The 21,072-nt window shown below is 44.8% G+C and overlaps 1 protein-coding gene across 2 annotated transcripts in view; it reads right to left on the bottom strand.

Moving 5' to 3' along the window:
• Positions 1–21,072, bottom strand: part of LOC133354775 (regulator of G-protein signaling 8-like) — a 125,094-nt gene that overhangs the window by 76,224 nt on the left and 27,798 nt on the right. For both annotated transcript variants that reach the window (XM_061571890.1, XM_061571891.1), the window contains exons 5-9: positions 18,186–18,225; positions 13,786–13,850; positions 11,481–11,564; positions 10,272–10,392; positions 4,143–4,186 (exon numbers count right to left, since the gene is read on the bottom strand). In XM_061571890.1, the coding sequence (XP_061427874.1) occupies positions 4,143–4,186; positions 10,272–10,392; positions 11,481–11,564; positions 13,786–13,850; positions 18,186–18,225 (354 nt within the window). The remainder of the gene's footprint in view (positions 1–4,142; positions 4,187–10,271; positions 10,393–11,480; positions 11,565–13,785; positions 13,851–18,185; positions 18,226–21,072) is intronic.

Raw genomic sequence — 21,072 nt, 5'->3', positions numbered from 1 at the left:
ATCAGCGGAGGAGGCTCCACATTTCGACGGCAGGGTTTAAAGCCTTCCTTGTAGGTGCAACCGTTGTTGCATTCGCGTCAGAGGTCGCAACCGGATACCCGATACCCGTACCCTACCCGAAACTCGGCTACCGGTACCCGGCTGGGTACGGGTACCCGTTTGCGACCCTGGTGCGGCCGGGTACGGGTACGGGTAGACGTGAGTCACTGGTGAGTAACTGTTTGTCACTCATTTCCCAACGTCTTGTCTCTTCTCACAATTCAAGTTCCTAGAATCAACCCACCCGCGCCTGCAACATGGCTTCATCCCAGAGGTCGCAATCAGGTACTCGATACCCGTACCCTATCCATACCCGGCCGGGTACGGGTAGGGTACGGGTACGGCCGGGTACGAGTACGGGTACCCGTTTGCGACCCTGGTGCGGCCGGGTATGGGTAAGGAATCAAAACCCGTTTGTGACCTCTGATTCGCGTGGTGCGAAATTATTTTTGTTTGGAGACCTACCAGGGGTGATGAGCTGCATTGACCGCTAAGCGAGGATTTTAATGCATAGACTTTAGACAATGCTATACATGCTCTTGGTGGTGTTATATGACTGGATAGGTTGAATATGAATACATATTAATGGTGGGCTTTGCCTGCTTTCTATGAGCTTAAGCATCAAACTCAATATGCTAACTTTTAAAAATTTAGAAGCACGGAACATTTCCACCCAAATTTTTTTTTGGAATTATAAGGACTTCATTATATTTGTGCCACATTCCAGCCGTGTAGCTTGCCTTAGACCATTATCGGAATATACGCGAGTCAATCGCCCACGGCAATCTTTGTGTGTTCAATAACAACAGTCACCAGAACCTGCAAATACAAAAAGTAGAGCGGTTTCACAGAAGCTCTCCGACGTGATTTCGGGATGTGCCGCGTGTCGTTTTGGCATGAAGTCCGACGTTTCCCTTCGAAGGTTCTTCTTCGCTTCCTGAAGAAGCTCCCGGCCGAACAACACGCGATAACAACCCCGAGATCACATCGGAGGGCTGTCCCGCACAACCACTGAAACCCCACGAAGCGGGGGTAGGGGGGGGTTAGTTTCTGAGCATTCAATGTGATTCAAAGTCTTCTTGGTTCTTTCGGTAAAGTCACATAGAATGGAAATAATAAAATAATAAAAATAAAACATAATAAAATAATTTTCACGACGTTTCGGCCACAACGCAAGCAGCTGTCCTCTGCTTGCGTTGTGGCCGAAACGTCGTGAGAATTATTTTATTATGTTTTATTTTTATTATTTTATTATTTGCATTCTACCTGATTTTACCGAAAGAACCAAGAAGATGAATCCCTGCAGTCATGAAAGCTTTAAATCGTGATTCAAAGTGTTATCCTTTTTGCTCGTGTCCAAAGTAAACAAAATATAAAATAAAGATTCCCAGGTAAGGCACACTGAGCTGTTTAGCTCTTCTTCAGAAGCCACAACAAAAAAAGGCTTAGTACGTGGAAATGTATAGCAGCCAAATACTCTAAACGCGCGTTGATTCTAAATGTGGATGGACAAACTGGAGGACCCTCATTCACCCAACCGGCACCGATCAGGATTGTCAAGCACTGCACTGCCAAACAATCCCCATGACTGACACTTCAATCACTTGAAGTAGAGTGACAAAAAGTCGTAAGTTATTAACATTGTACATTATATAGAAACCCCCTTTTTCGTTGTGATAAACCTCCTACTAGTTTACACAGAGGTCTGAGATGTGGCTACACTTAGACGCTTAAAAATCCGAATTGTATTCCATTGGGTGCTTTTTTTGAAACCTTATATGATGTTTGTTTGGGCAAGGAAGACACCTTTATCATAACAGATCAAAACAAACATATGCTCAAGCATAGAAATGTGTGCCCAGTTGTTGTTGTGTCTGTATGCTTTGCTGATTTTTTTCTTGTTTTCCAACGCGGCTTAACTTTTGTCATGTTCAATAGAGCAATGAAAACAATACTCAAGCGCCCCCAAAACAATCTCGCGACAAGATCAATGGACGTTTTTGAAACATTTGCACAATCTTCTAGGACACTGATGCCGTGCAAATTATCACGCCCTGAAATGGCACGCATCACGTTTGCCAGATAAAAAAAAAGTCACTGGTGGTTGTCCTAGGATGGACTCGCCCTGCCATTGGAACGTGGAATTTCCTCCGCTGGCTCAAGGCTACCAAATGGAGATGAGCACCACCTCAAGGTCATTTGAGCAATAATTCAGTTTTCCGTTGACTACGAATCGTTAATGAAGAGGAAAGATGCAATATTTGCTACACAAACCGCAGAATGATTACCCCTGCTGGCTTCGGTACAAGCCTCACCAATGCCAGCCCTTCATCAAGCGAGCTCAATTTCACTGAACACGAGACAGATGGCAAGAATTTCGATTTATTTATTTCTATTTTAAGACCAAGACACTGTTAAAAATAGCCTCTCTCTCTCTGATCTTGTTTTTTTAAATCCCCTTTTCGTGTTTTAGCCGTGCCGCTTGTTCTACGTAGACATCGATCACCATCAGCTTGTTCTGGCCCCACGACCCCTCCGCGGTGTTTACACGGAGCCCCGCCAGACTCAGCCCCGTGCCCAGAGAGGGCGGCCGATGGCTGCACGGGACAGTGCTCGATGAAGGGTAAAGAGGCTGCAGCTTCCACGGCACGATGCTTAGCAAGGCCAAACTGACAAATAGTTTTGATGTATTAAAGGGTACTTTGCGACCGTGTTGCTACCCAGCCAGGTTGTGACACACAGCAAAGATGAACATCTATGAAGGCGGCCAGCACTACGCCCGGCCGCCTTTGTCTTCCCAGTGGCGATGTTTACACACCGCACCGGGTACTCATTTGAAGCTGAGTCGACCTAGAGGAGGCCTAGGACCGGTTCAGATAATCGTCACTGGTGTTCGCCGTGAGCGTGAATCGAACCCGGGTCGCCGGGTTCGTAGCGCAGCGCACTAACCACTACACGACAACCACTCCGCACACATGCATCAGCCAATGCTCGATAAAGGTTACCCCAAGCTTTTGCCATCTCTCACAGTTCTGTGATGCCACAAGCAATTTCGCTAAGGCACACGATCTAATCTCATCACTTCATCTACTCTGTCATTAGTCTCAATAATGGGCTATCCCTTCTAGAGGCATTTCCTGCCCAAGCTCATTTACTTTTATGAACAGTTTGAATGACGTCATTAGCCTGCGTACTTTCATCCATGCATGTGTTATTTGCACTTAATTTGGTAAAGGTTCAGCCCTGAAATGTGTTGCTCAGCTTCAAGGACATTGCATATATTATCAGAGATATGTTTTTTGTTTGCATTATGGCTGCAGGTATTGTGGTCTATGCAAACATGACTCCTTGTAAAAAAGATATGAGTTTTGTTGCCAGATAGAAGGGTAAAAAAACAATTATCATATTTTTTACTGGCAAATGAGGTTCCAATGGTGTAACCACCGGTTACCCACTTTACTTCAAGGTGTAGCACACCACCCCGGCTGTCTGTCGGAGCCATCGTAGTCAGGCATCTGCCAGAGACTTAATTTGGTGTTGCAATTCTAATCTGGCTACACAAGGTCACAACAATGGCCCTCGAAATTCACGCGCATTAACAATTAAAGCATTGCTTTAATGACAATCCCATGATCCGAATGAAATATTAAAGCTTGCCAACGCGCGGAACGTAGAAATGTGTGTTTTGAAATGCTCATGAATGCTAATTGTGCGCAACGTGCGAACAATAACGGTAGAAATAGCTTGGAAGATGTTTCCATGTGGTATTGTTCACTTGTAAAGCCATTACGGTTTTAAAAATACCCAAATGGTGATGCATCATTAGCATTGCCATATAAGCATTTTTTTCTTGAGTCCGATTAAATGCAGCAACAATCACAACACAGTTGTGAGCGAATTGTGAGCACATTATTACATGTATTTGTTGTGCGTTGGAAATTCTATTTTTCATTCGGAAGTAATGCATCTGTCGTATTTGCAGTGTTGTTTTGGAGGTGATTAAATATGAACTACTGCCCATAAATGTTAACAACATAATTAGTGTGAATCACAACAACTAGACGATCGTAAAGCAAATATAACAATAACAAACCGTGTTTTACCTCAGATTTGTAACTGATGGGAATAGTGCAGTCATCCAATGTTTCTGCAAAACAAGAGAATAAAACACATTTACAAACGGTGCTCTTAACAACCACCGATCATGATCATTCGGCACGATGTGTGGAAGTGTGCAGAGTGAATCAACGTTTCGCATGCACCACATTCTCATGCCCGATGTCTCCGTCTGTGCAGATGCACTAAGTGATTCCGCATCTGCTCTGAGTTCAAGGGTCTCTGATCTCATTACTCGTTTGGTCAGTCGCTGTGGGCTCACAGTGCAACTGTATGTTTTAAAAATGTATTTGACCAGGTAAGCCCACTGAGATATATCGGTCTTTTTCGGAAGCGACCTGGCCACAAATGATAGCTCAATTAAGTGGTTTATGGCGTGGAAATTGATAGCAGCAAATACTCGAGTCGCATGTTGATTCTAAATGTGCAGTAAAAAACCAGAGGACCTGGAGAGAGGGAGAGAGACATGCTAAATCTAAATATACAGGAGTCGGGGTCAGGATCGAGCCCACGACCTCCTGTATACTGGACAAGGCAGTTAACATCTCACCACAGATGGAGCTGATGGTGGGAGGGGCTAATATGGCAAGATGCCTTTGTCCTATTAGTTGGCCAAACAACCCAATATAGGACCACAAAATGTGTGCAATTGTTGGAGCCGGTTCTGGCTGACGTCCCACTTGGCTCTGGTTTCCCACACCTCTGATTCATTTGCTCTCTCTCTCTCTCTATTCAAGCATGAACTTAAAATATGTCTTTTACAAAATTCGAAAGAATTACTCATCCCAATTCCAATGGAACTATTTCAAACACTTTGGAGTAGGAAGGTTAAATAGAATAATACATTTAGACATCATAATAAACTTGAAAATGGAATGAACGATAGTTGAAAGAATCAAGGAATGCCCGCTGCTATGGTACGGTCTAAGTTTGTTTTGTTTAACCAGGTAGTGAGACCTCAAGAGACCAGGATAGTCTAATATGCCAGCGTGACATGGCTCACCAAAATGACAATTGACACAAATAGAAATCAGAGCAAAAGCAACCGTGTTACGGAAGGGTTTAAAGACAACGCACAAACATGAAAAAAAAAATCTTTGATTGAAAGTCGGCTCGGACAGATTCATTATAACGGATCAAACAAGAATTCTGCAAAAGCAATGGCAATGTTAGTGGAAGGTAACAGAGGCAGAGGGCGACCGGCAACATAAAGCAGCAGGTGGGGGATAAGACGATGATCGCCAACAGCGGAGGACTGCTGCTGCTGCTGCTGTCAGAGAAGTCCATGGACCCAGCACCCTCCATAGAGGGGCTGGGACAGGAAGACAATAAAAGGAACTCAGCTACAATCAAGGTCAAGAGGTCACCACGGCCAATGCCGTTGATGCCACTGTACCTCACCATCACCTCCTTCCTTCCGCTCGCTAGATCCTATAGTTGTTGCAAAGTCGGCATCCCACTTTCAGAGAGTGCTTTTACGATATCCCGCTGTCTGGCTTTAGGTCACCCCCTTGGTCACTGAAATGTGTGTCCACTCCCAGTGCCTGTCACCATTGTATTATTGGATTGCATTCATATTGCATTGTAGGCTCTGTGTATGTATGTTGAACTTCTTTCGCACCACACATAGCCAACCGTGCTCATCGGTGCGGATCGCTAATCGTAATAAAATAGGGAAGAACCGATGCCGCAGTGGTGAGCGCATTGCGATACGAAACTCACGGCCTGAGTTTGATTTACGGCCGTGGCTAACGTCAGCAGCAAGCAATATCCGAACAGGTCTCGTGCCCCACCTTAACCAACCCAAACTGAGCAGAATGGTGAAGTATGGTCAAACGTACAACCCCATGATTTACACGGCATGGGAACGTCTCCACCTTATCATCAGATTGACAAAGGGCTGTAAGTGGTTATTTTCAATTGCAAGCAAAAATTGATGAGACCATTTCGATTAATAATAACTTTCGGATTCATAAGGCACCTCAAAGTAACTACATCTCAAGATCATAGATGCTGCAGGGGAGAATGAATGCTCACCCATTCGTCAGAACGTGTTAGGGTCTTAGATACTGTTACTGTCTTGTGTTCAACCCTGCACTTGCTTGCTCATGCCACTGCTGGGGAAAAGGGCCTCCACTAAAGGGGATCTGTACAAAAAAAACCTTTATAGGGAATTCTGTCCAACCCTTCTTGCTGGTCTGACATCTTTTAAGTTGTCGGAGTATGCACACTTCACCCCACCACACACGACTTGCCGATCGACTAAGAGCGGTGCATCCATTTAAGTTTTCTTGCAATTATTTCAACTCCCATGATGGGGATATTGAACCCTGACGACCTCTAGGTTGCAAGGCCAGTGAAGCTAACCATTATACCATGACAGCGTCCCGTGTCTCATGAGTGCCCTGTTCTTCACTTAAAGTCAAAGTATATCCCCATGGTCATATGAGCACTCCAGTGTTCATTTGCCCCGAAATTCTGAGCGCGTGTTGGAAATTCCATATTCCTATGGATGAGAAAAAGCACCAAAGTGGTGCTCATTTTACTGAGCAGACAGATGATCAGAATATGAACCTTCTGGTTGAGAGTGACCTGCACTGCCACAGTGCCACCTGGCCAGGTGCTGTTGACTGATTACAACAATTAATTAGCGTAGGAGCTTAATCAAAACGTCTGCCCAAATTAGAAGGGGTATTAAACTGTTAATACATAGTGCCATTGAGCCTTGTTGATGTCAAGGTCACCATGCAGGAAAGCTCTATTAATATGCACACAAAGCTTGTGTACAGTCTAATTTCAGAATGAAAAACATTCCCTCCCCCCCCCGGTATTGTGGCAGGCAGGGTGCGAGCCATTGCCGGGACATCCCCGTTGGCAAAGCAGTCAGACGTCAAAGCGAACGTAGCGAAGCCATCACATTTGTCGCACGTTGATGCAAATATTCCGCATCAATACTTCCGTCCCAGTCTTCGTCGATGTCACCGCGCGCGTGTTCGAGACGTCAAGTATGATTTGTTTACGGTGTTCCCGACTTCAATGAGTTGGCACGCGTGCAATGCGGCATAGAGAAGAAAGATAATATTTGATGTAGATAATAGAGCAGAGGGGAGGGGAGGGGAATAACCGAGGGAATGACATTTATTGTATTTGATGTTCACAAATTTAAATAGATCAGGAAAAAAAATCCCACAATCCCCACTTCCTACATCGGTGGCCTTCCGCTTTTAACTTAATAAAAAGAGGGCGAAATGTTTATCAGTTCAATTCAGCACACTTCCTGCAACCGCTGCAAGAGCATTAGAGTATCCTGTTGGTCACGCAGGAAAAAAGACGCGTGTAAAAATACACGGGATGACCAGGGTGGGTGGGCTAACTAACAATGAAATATGGAAGCTGAGGATGCGACCACGTGCAGTTGCTCTCTTCAAAATTGTGCCTCATTCCATGAGCGCTTTGGGATTCGTTTATAACAACTCAAGTAATAAATGATGATGGTGATAATGATGATGAACTAACTTGCGTTGCAATTGGCAGTGTACCAATATTGTAAGCAAAGTAAAACAAGGAGGTTTTGTACCTTGGCAAAACAGTGGTTTGGGAATCGTTACCCTCCACAGATGTCTCCTTAACCATTACGTTCATTGCATCGCGCGCTAGCAAATGCGCTTCTGCGGCCGTCTGGAATGCTCTTCCTTCCGATATTAGGAAGCCCGCTGGAGCTACACACCTATTAATCCAGATTGAAAACTAATTTCTTTCGAACTGCTTTTTGTGTTTAGTTTGCTGTCCTCCCCGCCGCACCTCCAAATAGCACGGTTGGTTACGCACGGTGCAAAATAACTTCAACATACACACGTACATAGTACAAAAGACAATGTAATTAGAATGCCATTGCCATTGAGATGGCTTTTGTAGTCGACACCCAGCCCCTAAGGTCTCTTCTTGCAAAATCTCACCATCTGGCTTATTTATTTTTACATCGGTCTCTGACCTCTGAGTGTCATGCCAAACCCTGTCTCAGTAACTTGCCTCCCCCTCCATCAAGTAAACACTTAGAATAGAATTTTGTAACGTGCGTTATTCACTCTAGAAGGGAGACGACACCTTTGGCAGTGCTAGGAGGAACCACAGACATGTGGGTGAGCCAGCAGCAACAATTTCCTGAACTCTGGGGTCCTCTCTGTATGAAGGTGCTATCAGCCTATTGATGAGTGTATACACCTGGGAGGAAACCGGAATGCCCGGACAAATCCTATGCAAGTGAGGGAGGCAACACTCTATCCCATACAAATGAAACAGGTGGAGTTCACATATTTGCTGGACCGGATTCGCCTGGCAAGCCAGGAGAATGGCACCTCGACGCCCACGGGAAAGGGAGTTTCAGGACGGCTGTGCGATTAACCAAGCCTCGCTGCTTCCACAGTGCTGGACTACAGGCGCGCACGTAATGTGTGGTTGACCCAGTCATACGTCTGACCCACTACAAATCCTCTTCCTGATTATGTCTAAATTGCTCTCTTAATGCATTCTCTGCCAAACTTCCACGTTGCTTAGCCTACAATACCAAATAAATAAATAAGCATACTTCTGTTTATATCTTTCACGTAAAAAAAGAAAACATTTTTAGTGCGTGAGTCCATTGACCTTCTGCTTCTCTAAAACAAGTTACTCGGCAGCAAGCAAACTCTGGACCGGCTTTGACCTTTTGGGTCTCATTAGTAGAGTGAAGATTGTCAAACAAAAACTGTTGGGCTGACAAACATCATTCCTCGGAGCACTTTGCCTGTATAGCAGGGCAGTGTTTAGGCCAAAATCACACGAAGCCAAACATTCATTCATTAGCGAAGCGTATAGTTTAGCTAAGGCAAGGTTTAGCCCAGCAATTGCTTACTCACGTCACTGCTGGCAGAAAGGGCTTCTACTAGCCGGAGTTCTAGAGCGCACCTTCTAAAAAGTAAATTGGGCCTCGTGCACCATATTGACCAGACCTCTTGGATGTGTTGGGACTTCCAAGATCTACCCCATCACACGCAACTTAGTGATTGCTCACTATATATAGAACCCACCTGAAAGGGAGTCTTCGTGATTTTTGTTATAAAATATAAAAGTAAGATCACAACCAATATAACAGCTGGTTTGGCCATTGTCTCATCATGTCAATTATGGGACTCCACTAAAAGTGGGACCTTACCTCACCGTGCATCCGGCAGTGTAGACAAATGTTTACGAGTGCTGCCACCAGCCGACAAGCGCTGTTTGCGGAGTCCAGCATTTAAAACCCATCACTTCTCCCTGGCCTATCCTATTGCTACTCTCTGGCCCCCAGCTATGAGCAGGTATACCACCAATATCACTCCCCCAAACCCTATCACTACCAAAACTCCTATCACTACCCCAACCCCTATCACTACCCCTATCACTACCCAAACTATTATCACTACCACAACCCCTATCACTCCCCAAAATCAAATCACTACCCCAACCCCTATCACTCCCCCAAACCCTATCACTACGAAAACTTCTATCACTACCCAAACTATTATCACTACCCCAAGCCCTATCAATCCCCCAAACCCTATCACTACAACGACCCCTATCACTACCCCTATCACTCCCCCAAACATTATCACTACCAAAACTCCTATCACTACCCCAACCCCTATCACTACCCCTGTCACTACCATAACCCCTATAACTCCACCAAACCCTATCACTATCCCAAACCCTATCACTATCCCAAACCCTATCACTACCACAACCCCTATCACTCCCCCAAACCCTATCACTACCAAAACTCCTATCACTACCCCAAACCCTATCACTATCCCAAACCCTATCGCTTCCCAAACTCTTATCTCTACTCTAAACCCTATCACTTTCCCAAAACCCTATCACTACCCCAACCCCTATCACTACCCCTATAACTACCCAAACCCCTATCACTACCCCTCCTTAACCTCTCCCGCCTGTTCTCTGAAATGTCACCATAACTACACCACTACCACCACCACGTTTAATCACCAAACTCTTTATTTCAACCACTATCATCTTACGAGCAGATTTGATCATTTTTGCAAAGCACCTTATTCCAAATAAGACATTGTGTGGGCACTCACCATGTCCGGGGTCGGGCAGCCAAGCGGAGCTCAGGAACACGGGGTTTCTCAAAACCAGGAACTCATCTCTATCGTTTCTCTGAGCCAGCAGCAGCAGGTCGTTGTAGACGAACAGACGCACCTGCAAACGGCATCGTCACTCTTTCACGGATCCGCAGTCGTTGCAAGCCTTTACAAGGCCCAAAGCAGGAAGAGCACTCCACACAATCCTGGCAAATCGCCTGATGAAGCTGCTTTCAATCAACAGCGGAACATCGTCGAACTCAAATTGCAAATGTTGATATGAGCGCTGCTATTGGCCGATCTTATTATATTATCAGTGCATTTCCACACAATAAATAGCTGTTGTTGTTGGAGCCATTATTGACAGATACACGTGATGAAATTGATACATTTCCTGCCACTCGTGGGTCACTGGTTATCCGTGAAAAAAACAGACGATGGGATTTTTTGCAGATTTATTGGGGCTTTGGATATTAGATGGTGCAGGTAAGTGGGGCAATAAGTAAGAGACATTTGATGCGTGTATGTATGCATGTCATTGACGTCATGGCACACAGTGAAATCTTAAAATATACAGATAGTCCCCGAGTTACGACGGTCCGACTTTCGACCTTACGATGGCGATGACAAAAATAAAAAAATAACAACAAATTTGCGCGGCAGTCAAACGCAGCAGCGTACAATGCATGTTAAAAGTTTTCATAGCAGATAGGATTGTTTCCTGAAAAAAACTTTCTATTAAATTGCAGTTCATATAGGTAAGCTAAGAATTTACCTTGTTATTTTACTTTACATTTCACCGTGCAATACAGTATTGTAATTAATAAATACATACAGTATATAGTTTATACAGTACGGTACTGTAAATTGCTCTGTTTTGCTAAATTATCACCATTCTTTAAGACTCCTGGGTAGGCTAGGCCATCTTCGACTTACGATATTTTTGACTTACGATGGGGTCGTCGTAACGCATCTCCATCGTAAGTAGAGGACTACCTGTAGTTTGAAGTCATACGCCACATTCTGCCGCTCATCAATCCACGAAATGGCATTGATAATTATCTTCAATTTGAAACCCAACTATGTGACGACTGACATTTTCACACGACCTCCAAAAACACGTGATATTTTCAAGCTACAAAAAATATTTACGGAAAGTGGATGCTTTCATGTCAATGTGATTGTCATTTCATTTCCTGTCCTCACCTTTTGTACATCCTTTGACGACTGTCTCCAAAGCACGTCATCCGAGAAGCAGAGCGTCCGCGCTTGCTCGTGCAGGGCTATCGGCTTACACGTCACCAAACGAAACAAAGAGAAAGAAGAAAAATCACACGCACGAAAGTGGCGGCACGCTTCGAGCGACATCATCACGGGCGCGCGCATGGCGCGTAACGTCCATCGCGTTGGCCGGAATTAAGGCGAGCCAGTTGTCGCCCGGAATTTATCGGCAAGCTTTCGTTAACCCTCTGATGAATTTGCCCTGGTTTCCTCTGACAGTATCACAACTTTACACAAACATTACATTTGCACTGGATCAAATTCACGAGCGTTATCGTGATCTCATGGTACAGGCAGACGGACAGAGGAACCAACACACACAGACGTATCTAATGCATTAACGCTTTTTAATGTTTGATTAAAAAAAAATAGTTCCAAAGGATCGTTTTAAGGGAATTTGTTTAACTCCAAAATCGTGTTATTGACAAGTACTGATATGAGCGTTAATGTTAATTTTAGTTTCCCGTCTGCATTACAGGTTCGTAGATAGGCAGGCCATTAGCAGATCTATGCTGGTCAGACATCTTGAACGATTTGGGAGTATCCACCCACACTTTTCCTAACAACATGTGACTTTCCAATCGAGTAACTATGCCGTACCCCTGTATACTCTTTGGTGGTCTAAGGTTGGTGTATTAAGAAACTTGCTCCCATTGTTTAGACTGCCGTGCCGGGAGATCGAACCGAACCGAACCGAACCGACGACCTCTGGATTGCCAGTCCAGTGATCATGAAAGCATTAGTAGAATAAATATTAATAAGTTGAAGCACCTCACATACTGTGACTGAAGACTGTGGGCCACATAAAAAGAGTGATGATTCAAGAAGCGACGACTGTTCACTTAAAAAGTAAAGTCTGACAAAATAAGAAATACCAAATCTGATAGCAAAAGACAGCCTTGATAAATGTATTTCAGATGTCTTTTTTGCGTGTCATAACCGAGAATTGAAAAAATAAAAGAGACATTCACAAAAAGCTGGGGGAGACTAGCTCTAACCACACCTCGTCTCCCAGTTCCTTCCACACGCTGTCACAGTTACAAAATCACGTGGGGGAGAGCAAATTTCTAGTGTCAAGCATGCCAATGTCAATTGTTTACGAAGAAGAGAGTCTCACCGGGTCTCAAGGGTATTTTAATGAGGGTTCAGTCTCGGAATGTTTGACCAATACATTTAATGAGGCTTCGCCTTGTTGGGAGGAAACCAGAGAACCCGGACAAAAACCCACACAGACTAGGACAGTGTTCTTCACTGCAAGGCCCACAGGCCACAAACAACCCCTGGTGCCCTTTAGTGCAGCCCCTGACACACCCCATCGTGCTGTCAGACCCAAAGGTTTCAAATGTGTGGCGGCCCTCGCACACTGATGTCTTATCGGCGAAAAGCGGCCTCTTTCGCATACACTACTATACACTATACTATACACTACACTATACACTACACTCGGGGTGACATTCAGCACTGCCATCCCCTGGCCACACCTCGCATTCACAAACCTATGATGCTGGAGAAACCCCAATGTCAACTTATCTAAGTAAGAACCAGGCTTAAACCGGCTTGGCTTCTCAATGTCCGATGAGATTGGCTGCCTTTCAGTGTGTTGTACGGGTAGTTTGAGGAGCTAGACAGAGAGTCATTCTGGGTAAGAATTAACGCTTTGGATTTTCAAGGAACCGCATGCATTGGATTTAATGGGGCCGAATAAGAAAAATGTACAGCTCAACCAAGGTCATTCATTACTTCCCGTGTCAGGCCACAGACTTTCCGATCAACCCTCATATGCAGCAGTATTTTTTACATGTGGAGCCTGTTCGTCAATCCACTGCTGGATGAAAGTATCCCCACCCCTTTGCAGGTCATGTTTTTTTTTGTTTGTTTTGCACCAACGTAATTCACCACGCTGGTCAGTTGAGTGGGGGGGGGTCGGAGAAGGGTGTGGACCAGGACCGCTTCAGCTGACAATCGCAACCAATTGTCAGCCGTAGTTGGGAATCAAACTCAGGTCGTCAGCTTCCTATTGCACAGTGTGTGCACAAACCGCTGTGCCACCCACCGCTCGACCTCATGCAGCATGACAGAAGCCAAGGAATTCTCCGAAATCTATTTGCTTCATTGCTGTAACTCGATTTGGTAGTTTTGCTTTCGTCACTTTGGTGACCTGGGTTGCTTGTAAAAGAGACTCACCTCGTTCTCTCGGGAATGTTTGAAAATGCGTGAAATTGTTCTCTACCTGTACAGAGAGTGGGAAGACGATGGGCTTCTGCAGGTCATTCCCCAAACTTTGAGGTGCGATGCCTGCAACACACACACACACATTCAGCGTAGGTGCTTACAATCTCACCCACAGAACGCTGGCAATACCGAGTGGAACAATGCGGACGTCCAGAATGAACACCTAATTCGAGATTCAAACATCACACCTCTTGGCTTTGATATTCCTCCTCAAGGACACCACCGGTGGTCTAACCATCAGCCTGCTTCAGACCATCCAGAGGCCTGCTGCGCACATATCCTCCATGAATGGGAAATTAAAGAGATTCCACAGTGGTGCACGTGTGGTCATACAATCCAAACGGTGCACAATATAGTAAACCACTGTAGTCTGCATTCCCTCAAAGGAGGAATAGCAAACCGACACGAACACTCTCCTGAAGCCATGTCGTGGCCAGCAGACCTCGAAATTGACATTCAGCTCTTGAACATAGTGCCATGCGCAGGAATTGCCACAAAAGAGGTCCACACGTTAAAGAACCACGTCTATTCATCAAGCTGGACATTTTACAGGGCGGAGTGTCACCAGCACAGTAATATTTATTTAATTTTGGCGCTGGAATAACCAAACTATTGACTATTAACTTCACAATGTATTTGATATGTACATATGAAGGCGGTGTACCAGCAATTCACCAACTCGCAGACAACACAATTTAACGCAGCTTAGAGTGACACCACTTTGCCAAGAAGTACTAATAATGGTCCTGGTTTAAAGACATTTAACCCAGCTCAACACGTCGGCTTTCGCGACCAATATCATCCATAATACAGTTTTTTTGGGTTAGATCGCAAAAATATTAATGTGTCATTAAACCCACCACCACCCGACACAGCCAATTAGTAAGATTTGTCACTTCAACAAAACATTACAACACACCGGTGTGCTGTACTAGTGACGAATTGGCATGTTCCGTTTACGTGACAAACCTTACTAGTTGGCCGTGTCGGGTGGTGGCGGGTTTAATGACACATTTATATATTTAGGCGATCCAACCCAATAAAACTGCATTATGGACATTTAACCCACAGACATGCCTGTATGCCCAGCGGGATATAATCTGCTGTCGTCACCATCGCCATCATCGAGCTTACCTGTGCTCAGTTCCGTCATGCTTGCTGAATTGTATGGATTCCTCAAAAGCAAGAAGCTTGCGTCACCACTACGAACAGTTATGAGCGTGGCCTGTGTGCGTGTGTGGGCTGATTTGCTAAAAAAATTAACCCGTAAAAACAAAGTTTTTCACTATAAATCCTTTATATGCGTGGCGGCTAGAGTCCTCTCGTCCTCTGGCTTGAGATGGCTGCCACCTATGGGTCAGATGATTGCCTGTCACCATTAAGCAATTGGTAATTAAATATAAAAAAAATTCCTAAAAAGTGTAAAGTTATGGAAAAAAAATTTCACGAAAATAAATTGTCACGCACAACGAGTCTGTGTGAAAAACGTCAGCTCGATTGGATCACGGGAAGTGGGTTAAAAAACGACCGAAAGATTTGCACGGTCGTAAGCGCGCAAGCAAGCAAGCAAGTGAACTTAATATAAAGGATTTAAAAAGAAAAACTGTCGGGCTGGTGTCAGCTAAATGTGCTCGATAGGCAGACACACAATAAGACCGCCAGCCCTGTGGCAGCAAGCGGCACTTGTGACATTTATATCTCGGCAGCAATGACCTGACGTCATGCACAGATGCTTCCTGTTCAAGAGTGCAGTTCTCTATGTGCGGCATGAAAGAAAGGCATGCTATTGTGTTGCGTCTCCTTCAATAGTGAAGTGTGATAAACGTGTATTCATGAAAACTGCGTTCCTTATCGGAAATGTCATTAACATCGTGGTTTCTTTCCGCTAAAAATAATTGCGTATATATTTTTTTGTTACAAGTGTTTCCACATTTACCAATTTGACCTAAAATAGAATCTCGATTGCATTAATATTTTACGCGATGCTGCCCCGGTGCAACATTTAGCGCAGTGGCAGTGTTGCAATCTAGAAGCCGCCAGTTCTATTCGATCTTCCGGTGCGGCAGCTGAAACAACGGTGCGCATTTCTTACAACAAATGGAGTGCAACACAGCTCGTGAGGTGGTGGGGAAAAGTGTGAATAACTCCCACCTCTTCCAAAGACATCTGGCCTGCGTGGAAGAGTAGGCCAAATGTCGTCGAGAGGGGCTTGTAGGAGGCCCTTCTACCAGCAGTGGCATGAGAACGTAATTGCAGGGTTGCGCTTTGAACTTCAGCTAATATTTCACGTGAGTAATATTTATTGTACAACATTGCAATTATGGAAGGTGCAGGTTTAATGTAGGCACATTTTACTACAGGAATCAGAATGAGTACGCCTCCCTTGGAAAAAGCGGCTTGTTATCTGGCATATTTACCCAAATTTCATCTTAATTTAACAAACCTATGCTCAACTACCAACTCAAACAACTAAAGGAATAATTTCTAGAAATTGAAAAAGCTGATTAGGATTGGTGTATGAAAATATTTCGGTGGAAATTATTTTTTACTTGGGCCAACGCGTTCTTTTGGCCCATATGGAAAATAGCACGTGTGTTCCACTAACCTAATTTGCACTACGTTGTACTTCTTCATTTGGTCTTTCCATTGGAATCGTTTAGCAAAATGGTGGTACGGGGTAAAGGCGCAACCGTGCAATTGCCGCTCATGCGACTGCTATCGGTAAGGCCTCCTCAAATGTATCATGACGCCGATGAAGAGCAGAGTTGACTCCGCACTTGGATTTCAACTCACACTGAGCACAGGAGCACTCGGTTTGCTCATAGAACATCATAAAAAATGCGTGCCAAAGTGTGCAGGAACCACACGGACAATTGAAAAAGGTAAGGGTGCAGCTCTGTAATTGCTTTGCTCACACCACTGCCTGCATAAACTATTAACTAAAACTAAACTATTTTTATTTTACCAGGTAAGGCCCACCGAGCTGTATAGCTCTTTTTCAGAAACGACCTGGCCACAAATGATAACTCAACAAAGTGGCTTATCACGTGGACATTTATAGCAGCCAAATACTATATAAACGCGTGTCTCAAAATGTGGAGGGAAAAAACAGAGGACCCGGAGAAAAATCCACGCGACAGTAGGGAGAACAAGCAAACCCCAAATATACAGGCGTCAGGATCGGGATCGAACCCACGACCTCCTTCTAGATTTGAAGTTTTCGTGACTGCAAGGATTCATACTCTTTGTTTTTTTCGGTAAAGTCACATAGGTACAAATTTTTAATAAATTAAATCACGACGTTTCGGGCGCAACACAAGCGTCCTTCTTCAGGTGGGGACAACTTAGCGAAAGCACAACCGCTTAATTTTTTACCTACGTGACTTTACCGAAAAAAACAAAACCACGACCTCTTGTATACTAGGCGAGGTAGTTAACATCTCCTAGCCACCGTGGCACCCTATAGAGACCTCCACTTCAGGAGCTCTTCTGTAAGGTATTTTTAGTCTCCCCCAGAGGTCGCAAACCAGTTTTGATTCCTTACCCGTACCCGGCCGCACCAGGGTCCGCAAACCGGGTAACCGTACCCAGCCAGGTACGGGTACCCGTACGCTACCCGTACCCCTACCCGAAATGAGTGACAAACGGCCAGATGCCCTGGTAAAGGTGTGAGTGCCCACACTTTCCCTCACCATACCCAACACACCGATCATTCAGTGAGGACTACAAATTCTCACTGTTCGCAGTTACTTCGAAGGTTCACAAGCGTAAAAAGCAAAAAAAATTGCATATCGTAATACTATATTTCTTAAAGCAGCAATTGTTACTCATGCTTGTCTTAAAAAATTGTAATGACACTCCTTTGTTAATTAACTGAGTGTTGAATGGCTCCCTATGCCGTGTGTGTCAGGGAGGGGATGTTGTTGAACCATACTTCACCATGCTGGTCAGTGCAGGTTAGTAAAGGTGAGACATGAGATATGTTTAGTTTACTGATTATTCCAACAATGGGTTCCTTGTCTGGTGGAAAACAACAGCAATGTGCATCATGTACTGGACACGAATCGCATGTCTGATGAACGCAGGTCAAGCTTATTCTGGACTAGTCATATTAAACATATTGATGTTAGTTGGATCACTCACCACTTAGATTAGCTGAATAAAATCCATGTCGCCAGGTTCATAGCGCGGTGCACTAACCACTGCAGCCAATTATTCAAATTAGATTACGATGTAGAATGACGGTGTTCTGATCAAACATCCACAGTTATGGCAATGCATAAAGGAATAAACTGCCCAAGCTGATCATTATTAAGCATCTGCACGAGACAACAACAGTTACGACGCCACCATTTCTCATCTTAAACCATGAGAATGTTTCACCGAGCAGACACTTACCGCGTGCACTGCCGCTTGCTCTGCCCGTGCATCGGAGCAGCTGCAAGACACCGAAACACAACAGAGTCACTCCTGGTGCCATCGTCTTTGACAACACCCACAGGCATGAGCGACAGGGTCTCCGTGTCAGCCGCCGAGACGCTGGCTGTCAAATATTTGCTACTACACTACAATTGCACACAAGGGTGGTCGGTGGTGGTGGGGGGGGTCTTCCCCCCCCCCTTTCTCGTCTTTCCACTTTCCTGGACGGCCACTCGTGCCAGGGTCTTCAACACGCAACGTCGCTCGCAAACATCAACTTGCAGCGTGCCGAAGCGTTCGCTCGCCATCAAAGAACGACTCAGGGGGGGCATGGGGAGGAAGCGCACCAGAGGCAGCCATCTGGTGAGCCGGCATGAAACCCCTCACCACCGCCCCCACCTCCCAAGCTCTGCAGTTCTCTATATATGAAGGTGCTTTCAGACAATTCATGGGCGTAAACACACGCCGAAGCATTGCAATGTGCGCACATACGTAGGGGAGGATTAACGTCGTAAGATTGGTCGTACGGACTTTCGGGCAAATGGGGTTTGCGAGCACCTGTTGAAAAACACGACATTACACACGTGGGAGCCTTTTGTTGTCGATCACCCCTCACACATGGCCACGTTTGTTTACTCATCAGGTACTCGATTTATTTGATGCTGCATTGAGCCATTAGATTATTTGGCACGTGACAAACTGATACTCATGTCTATATATTTCAATTCACGAGCAGAAATGCAGCCAAATGAAGTGAAAACACTGATTTACTGTGACGGCTCTTCCATCCAGTCAATGGTGACTCGCTATACTTGGCAGCCTGGATTAATCACAGGTGGCTGAAACCTCGATTTAATATCAAGACCTTGGAGGTGCGGACTTGGCATTGACCTCTGAGTCAAACCAGCTACCATATGCTCACATTTCAAATATTAGTATATGGAGCCCCCATTGTTTGAACAGTAATGTGTAAAAAATATGAAGCGTTCATTCAGTCGCCGCCGGCTAAACGGTGTCAACTTTGAATCTGCGGTGACCTTGTGTAGAAATATGCTCTCAAAGTGGAATGATTCAGCCCTCTACCCCCGTGATGAGATGAACTGTCACGATTCAGGGTTAAGCATATTTTTTTTGGGCAATGTAGTGTATCTAGTGGCCACTAGTGGTTGCAAGGAATACCTTAACCAATTAAATATAACAAAGACAAATTTAAAGCCATTTATTCTTAAAAGCATGAATTGAATCACGTGTCGTGGACATTACGAATTCATCTTCATCGATTATTAATTGCATCGTTACACTTAATACATACGTATGAAGCTATTAATCTTTTTACGTGTTTTACATTATTCATTTCTCACCTGTGTATGACAGAATAATAAATGGTTTTCTAAGAAGGTATATGTAACATTATACTCACGGGAACTTTACTTTCGTATTTACGAAATCTCCGACTATCAAAGCTAATGTATTCACGCATTAGTCGATTGTGCCTGCAATTGGGCTTAATTACAATTTCATTAAAAACCCTGAACCCTGCGAATCAAAGTCAAAGTTGCCTGGAGTGGTGCTTGAATTACTGAGATGCTAATGCCATGCCAATTCATTCGCTTCACTTGCCATGAATGAATAACGTTCGATTAATCATCGTGCACTAGACTGCAGGGAACGGTGTCACAGAGGTTAGGGCACCGCTCTACGGACCTGGCCACCTGAGTTTGATTCCTGGCCATGACGAACAGCGGTGGCAAGTGATGTCTACCGCAGATCTTGAGCCCTATCACTTGACTAGCCTACACTGACCAGTGTGGTGAAGCACGGTTAAACAACCTCCACGACAGACACACTATGGGGTAAAGGCATTCATCCAGCAGTGGAATGAAAAAGTCCGTGAATTATTATCTACACGAGTATTAAATTATCCTTTGTGCACTGTGCATGACGGCACTGCCACCAACAATCTGAGAACTCCAGCATTTTAAAAGATGGCAAACGAGCGTGTTGCAGTGTTGTTCATATCCAGTGGTGGGGAAATCAATATCCTCAGAGCAGAGGCGAATCACCGTTGAATTTCCCCAAAGTGGGAATCATCTCATCAAGCCAGGAAGGACGAAGGGCTAAGTTGACCCTCGACTGAGGACTGAGCTCTCAAAAAACTTCTGATTTCAGGCTGCTGTCTCCGCCAACCCTAGTTCCAGCGTGCTTGGACGACGATGCTTACAATGTTCGTCCCTTTACAGACCTCTTTTTTTTCAAAAATGTTGAAATGATTCTGATGTCGGTGATTGCGAGAAAAACAACAAAACGGACTTTTTCTAGGTCTCGGCGTGAAAGGTCGGTGTTGCTGTCCAATCTGCCTCCTGCTGCCATCACGCTCCAGCTACCCATTAGCGGATCATCTCTTCTCCGGGAAAAGTCTGGAAATGGGGCTGAAGTAAAGTGAAAATTGACGCTTCTCCCCATGGCGCCACGAAGTGCAAAGTAGCATGCGGTGACTCACGTTTGTCATCCGGCAGAGGTGACATTTGTGGAGTGTACCAACCCGGTCTCCAAACCTCCCAAACTCCCAACTCGCAGGGCTTTGAGGTAGCCACGTGATGGCAGTATAGCAAGTGGGTCATGGACTCACCTATGCTCAGAACTTCACATGCGCATTTGTGGTTAGATAGCTCTCATCTTATATCATGGAGGTTTATGTAGTGCCTCAATCAAAGGCGTTTCACAGCGATTATAAAATTGTGCACGCGATGATAGTGACTGAGATCTGGACCAAATATTCCAATGCAGGACCCTCATGAAAAGAGAATTGTGTGACTCAGCAAGGCTTTCCTGGGTAAAATAAATTTGAAGTGAAATCAAAATGATT

This window comes from Lethenteron reissneri, chromosome 48 (assembly GCF_015708825.2).
Source record: "Lethenteron reissneri isolate LAM-NWPU_2019-01 chromosome 48, ASM1570882v1, whole genome shotgun sequence".
NCBI lineage: Eukaryota > Metazoa > Chordata > Hyperoartia > Petromyzontiformes > Petromyzontidae > Lethenteron > Lethenteron reissneri.
The sequence above is the reverse complement of the archived record's forward strand: the minus strand, read 5'-3'. Positions and strand labels throughout refer to the sequence as shown.